The sequence below is a fragment of the Coffea eugenioides genome, chromosome 11 (genome assembly GCF_003713205.1).
Source record: "Coffea eugenioides isolate CCC68of chromosome 11, Ceug_1.0, whole genome shotgun sequence".
In the NCBI taxonomy this organism is placed as follows: Eukaryota; Viridiplantae; Streptophyta; class Magnoliopsida; order Gentianales; family Rubiaceae; genus Coffea; species Coffea eugenioides.
In genome coordinates this window covers 34,456,648-34,461,567 of record NC_040045.1, presented here as the reverse complement: position 1 = coordinate 34,461,567, position 4,920 = coordinate 34,456,648, and the positions used below count along the sequence as shown (strand labels likewise).

The following is a 4,920-nucleotide window of genomic DNA, read 5'->3' as shown; positions in this document are numbered from 1 at the left end:
TGACAAGCAAAAGTTCTTTACAAACTTGCTCAAACTTTTTCAGTCAGCACGAAATTGACATGAATAAGCAAGGGCAGTGCTTAAGATTCTTGCCCTCTATAACAAAGGCAGTAACGAATTAGGTGATACGCATAGTCGAATATCACATACGACGTTTCCATGAGCACAAGGGCCATCAGACCATAGATAAAGAAGAACACCACAAGGGGTCTGAAGTCAGTAATCACAACCTTCTGCACTATTAATGCTTGGCAACATGCTACGATTGCGAGGACCGCGGAGTAGAAGATGGAAATTATGTTCATCACATAGTAGCAGGGCAGGGAAACATAAAAATCCTCGGTTTCAAATCGCAAAAAGATAATCACAAGCAGGGTCCCCATGGTGAACACAGAGGAGAACAGCCCTCCTGCTAAGTAGAACATCAACAAGCTGAATTCCCAGCGCCGGTTCTTGAGAAAAATGGCCTCTCCAGTCGTTTGATCGAAACCTCCAGGTACAGTAAAAATTGCAGCAAAGTTTATGGTACCAATGAGGACAGACACAATCAACACAGTGTTGGCCAATGCTCTCACAGTTTCCTCAGCCTTTTCACGTAGACTTGCATGGTTCGTCTCAAATACTTGCTTTGCTGTCTTCCCATCAGAATTTTGCAGTTGCCAGAGATATGGATAAGAGTCATATTGAACCCGCTGTGGAGTCAAAGATCAATCATAAGTTGCAAATGGTCTGGAAAAGAAAATTAAATAATATACAACAGGCAATGCAATATTGTTATTAATTTTAATTTGGTACCTTAAACCAGAGGACTTCCCACATCATTTCCAAAACTCCAGGGGGAGTGCTGGGAGGGGATTCCTGGTGTGCTGCGAGATGTATAATGCTATTTCCTTCGTGATCAATAGCACTTAGCATCCTGTCCATGTTAGTACCACTAGTCATCAAGTAGTCGTACAAGAACCATTTTTCCTCCTCCACTGCAATTTGCAGTATATTCCTTCCTTTTCCATCGAAGGTATATGCAGCTTCAGGGTAGACACTGAGGATTTCCTGAACTACCTCAATGATGCCTAGTCTCGTTGCTTGTATTAGTGGATCTGGCATCCTATTTTTCTTTTCTGGTGATATCCCGAACTGGCTGCCTTCAAGAACTTTGAACTCTGTATGCACATAATGGCTCCAATCTTCTCTTCTGATTAACTTTTCTGCAAGCATTACTGCACCTGCATGGCTTTGCCTTGCATCATCAATTTCTTTAAGCCAAGGAAAACCTAGAGGATACATCAAATCGGATAAACCATTAATGAGTAACTCCAATGCAAGCGGTTTTGTCAGGGAGATGCATTACATTTCCTAAGCTTTTTGTTCTTCTTCGAATCTGTTATTTTGGCACAAATCTCCTCGGTTGTTAAAAAGAAACACTTTGAAGAGGTTAAATTGGCCAAAATGAATTTCTAGACTTGCAAATCTCCTCGGTTCTCAAAAAGAAACAGTTTGAAGAGGTTAAATTGGCCAAAATGAATTTGTAGACATGCAATTGCTTGTTTATACCTTTTTCTAGGACATGCCGATGAATAAAAGATGTGTGAAGTAAAAGGAAATTGAAGAGAGGATGCAGGCCAAGCTTAATGCCACTTGAAAACTAAATTCTTACATTGTTTAGGCATGAAAAAGAAACTAATTTACTCAAAGGAAACAAGATGTTGTTGCAACTACGAAGGTAGGCTAGACAAGACTATGCTTCAACTCTCAAAAGAAGAATTTGGGAAAACAAAATTTTATCAACATATTCTATCATCACTAGCATGAGTGCATATGAAGTAGATACAAGAAGATGCTTTACCCAAGATATAATTGGCAAAAGAAGATCTTCTGCTCAATTTGTGAATGGAAGCTGAATTGCTTGGTTCTTCTGCACTTTTGACAGGTTGCGATTCCTTGTACAAGACTGGAACACCTGCCAGCAACACAATGAACTGATAGTATCACTCAATTTTGAGGGCATTTAAAGCCTGCTTCCTCGAAAAAACTGTCTGGCAGCGAAAATGGTATTTCAAATTGCTTCTCCATGGATCCCAAAACCATTAAACACTAAATTAGATGATTTTCTTTTGTCCCCAATGTCGGGGAGGGGAGTAATCATATGCTTGATAAAATCTTCATTGACTTCAAAACCATATCACATTCAGCCTAATGATTATTGTCAGTTTGGCTGATCAACTTTGCGGGTAGAGTACTTAAGTACTTAAAGAAATTCGAAGGTCTCTTAAGACTGGGAAAAGAATTATGTTGCAACTTGCATGCGGGTAATAACACAGCACTTACAACAATAGATTATAGTTCGGAGTATATGCAGAGGAATGAGGGACTTCATCCCAAGACCTCTGAGCGTGTAGGCAGAACCACTCCTGAAGGACTCTGGTTTTGCAGCCAAAAGATGTAAAGCAGTTTTTCCTTTTTCATTACGTTTGCCAGCAAGATCAGGATACGACTCCGATATGCCAATTGCCAAACCTGTTTGATACAATAGAGCGAAACATGTAGGACTAACATTTAATGCAACAAAATCCCACATCATATTCCACCAGCACAGACCTCGACAAAAGATGAGATAGCATAATCTGGTAAACTGAACAAACATAGTGTTCAAATTCAGCAACAAACTTGACAGCTTTTGCGGAAATAATCAAAATTTTACTTGATAGAAAAGCTTACTGTAACATTTTCCAATGACAGCAGCATGAAGGATTGTGCATCCATCATTCCTCCTCATCATGCAATCACCGATGTACTTTTCCAGAAGTGAGAAAACTTCCTTTTTCCCACATGCAGCAGCCACAAAAAGAGGGGTTTCACCCAGTTTGTTGCTCTCGAACGCTAAATCCTTTTCTGTCCTTAACATGATCTCTGCAACATCCTTGTGGCCAAATCTTGCCGCTTCATGCAATGCAGTGTCGCCATTAACATTCTTTGCCTTCAGATTTTCACTGGTCAAAAGACCATCCTGGAGAAGTAATCTGAAGGCATCCTCATTTCCGTAAATGGCCAGAAAATGGAGAACAGTATCACCAAATTTATCAAGTGGTTTCACACCTTCTTCCCTCCAGAAACTGCGAAAGTTTTCTACTGACTGTTTTTTTCCCTCTAATACTGCTCTATAAGCAGCAGATCGGATGCTCCGATACTCGTTGATTCTTGAGCTTGCCATTTTGGATAGGTACAGAAAAAAATTCTTCAAAGGTTCTTATGAGAGTGCTATATATGTCAAGTAAATCATCCATATATAGCATCCGCATTTCATATATACGAAATGCCAAAGTGGTAATGTACCACTCAACAAAAGAAAAGCTTGGAGGAAATAACAATCAAGGAATTGCTGCAGTGCCAAAAGTGGAAAGTTAGAAAAGCACTACAACTTACGATTACCAGGACCTTGGAAAGTCCAACGAAGTCTTTTGAAAATGTTTAACCAGACGAACTTATCAATAAATTCCATAAAAATTTATACTAAAATGGTTTTGATGCAATTTAATTAATTACCAGCTAAACATAAAACATAAAATCTGGAAAGAAGCTAGAACATTGGCCATCAACTGAACACCAAAATGTGATAAAGGAAGCTTCGAGTCACAGACCCCACCAACTACCAAGCTTCTGTTACTCTAACGCCTACTTTATTGTATCGACCTTGAAGCACAAGGAAGGAATAATATTGGACCCAAACAAAAGCCAAGAATAAAGCTGTACGTAAAAGAAACATGGTATATAAAACGTTGACCACTCTATTTACATTTATTTTTGTTGCATTTTTACCCATTGACTAACGGTCAACACTAACGATTGAGCAAAAAAGATATTGAAGACTTCAAAATAATAATTAGTGGAAACAATGTTGGAGAATATCCTTTTTTTTTTTTGTCTGGGGAAGATGTCCGTACTCCTTAAAATGGAATCCGACCACTTAAGAAAATCACATGCTACTGAAATATATTCTAGAATCTAAAATCAAATCATTTCATGCATAAAATAAGTCATAAAATAATTAGCAAAAAAAGAATACCATCCAAGTTTAACAACAAAATTTTCTATTGAAATATTCAAATTTCCATGATATGTGTAATATAGATATCTTACCAAAAGTTGTGTCGTACCTCTATTTATTGATTTTCACAATTTGAGAAAGATATGTTTAACAATAGCAAAGTTTTGAATTTACTTGATATGATTAGATTTTTTCTTGGGAACTCAATTCTTGATTTTGTTAAAAAAAAAAAAAAAAAGGATGGGTATCATTAGAAATAGGTGACATGAAAAACTTGGGCAGGAAAAAGAAGAATAGAGGAAAGTGGAGAAAAGGTAAAATTGAAACTTTAAATAGTTTTTAATGGTAAAAGCTAATGTGACTTAATAATAGGAGGCAAAGTGCAACAAAAATAATTTTGAGGATGAAAAAATCCAAAAGGGACCAAACATTGGGGAGCTTAGTGCCTTTAAGATGAATTTCCATTCTACGAGAAAAGAGTCAACTCACAGGAGGTGAAACTTAAATGGCGTAATAGTTTGTTACATAAAATGAGTTTTGACGCTTTCACTATTAAGTTAACTCATATTATCATCTAAATCTTTTTTTTTTCTTTTAGTTTTTTCTAGTAGGGTAGAGTGAAATCTAATTAGTGGGAAGCCAAGATCTTTAAGCCCTGTGAATTTAACTTCAACCACTAGATCTAAACCTTTTAAGCATCTTTACCTTAATTATTAATACTTACCGAATATTTAATTAATTGCAGATAATGAACATAGTTCATGCTTTTTAATCAATATATTATGATCCTATATTTAAAAGGCATTTTTTGTGATCCACCAGCATTTTCAAAATTGTAACAGTTAGGTTCAAAATTTCAAACACATCCACTTTTTGCT

At 36.8% G+C, this 4,920-nt stretch overlaps 1 protein-coding gene across 1 annotated transcript; it reads right to left on the bottom strand.

Moving 5' to 3' along the window:
* LOC113751647 lies at nucleotides 1-3,276 on the bottom strand. The gene is made up of 5 exons (XM_027295733.1): nucleotides 2,716-3,276; nucleotides 2,326-2,514; nucleotides 1,844-1,957; nucleotides 796-1,271; nucleotides 1-692 (listed from the first exon to the last, which is right to left on the bottom strand). The coding sequence occupies exons 1-5, from the start codon at nucleotides 3,206-3,208 to the stop codon at nucleotides 81-83; spliced, it is 1,884 nt and encodes a 627-aa protein (XP_027151534.1). The 5' UTR covers nucleotides 3,209-3,276; the 3' UTR covers nucleotides 1-80.
* Nucleotides 3,277-4,920: the final 1,644 nt, after the last annotated feature.

Coding starts and splice junctions, on each gene's coding strand:
- LOC113751647 (XM_027295733.1), bottom strand. CDS start 3,208: ATGGCAAGCTCAAGAATCAACGAGTATCGGAGCATCCGATCTGCTGCT. Junction 1,958..2,325: donor CCGAACTATAATCTATTGTT/GTAAGTGCTGTG, acceptor TGTTGCTGGCAG/GTGTTCCAGTCTTGTACAAG. Junction 693..795: donor GGGAAGTCCTCTGGTTTAAG/GTACCAAATTAA, acceptor TTGACTCCACAG/CGGGTTCAATATGACTCTTA.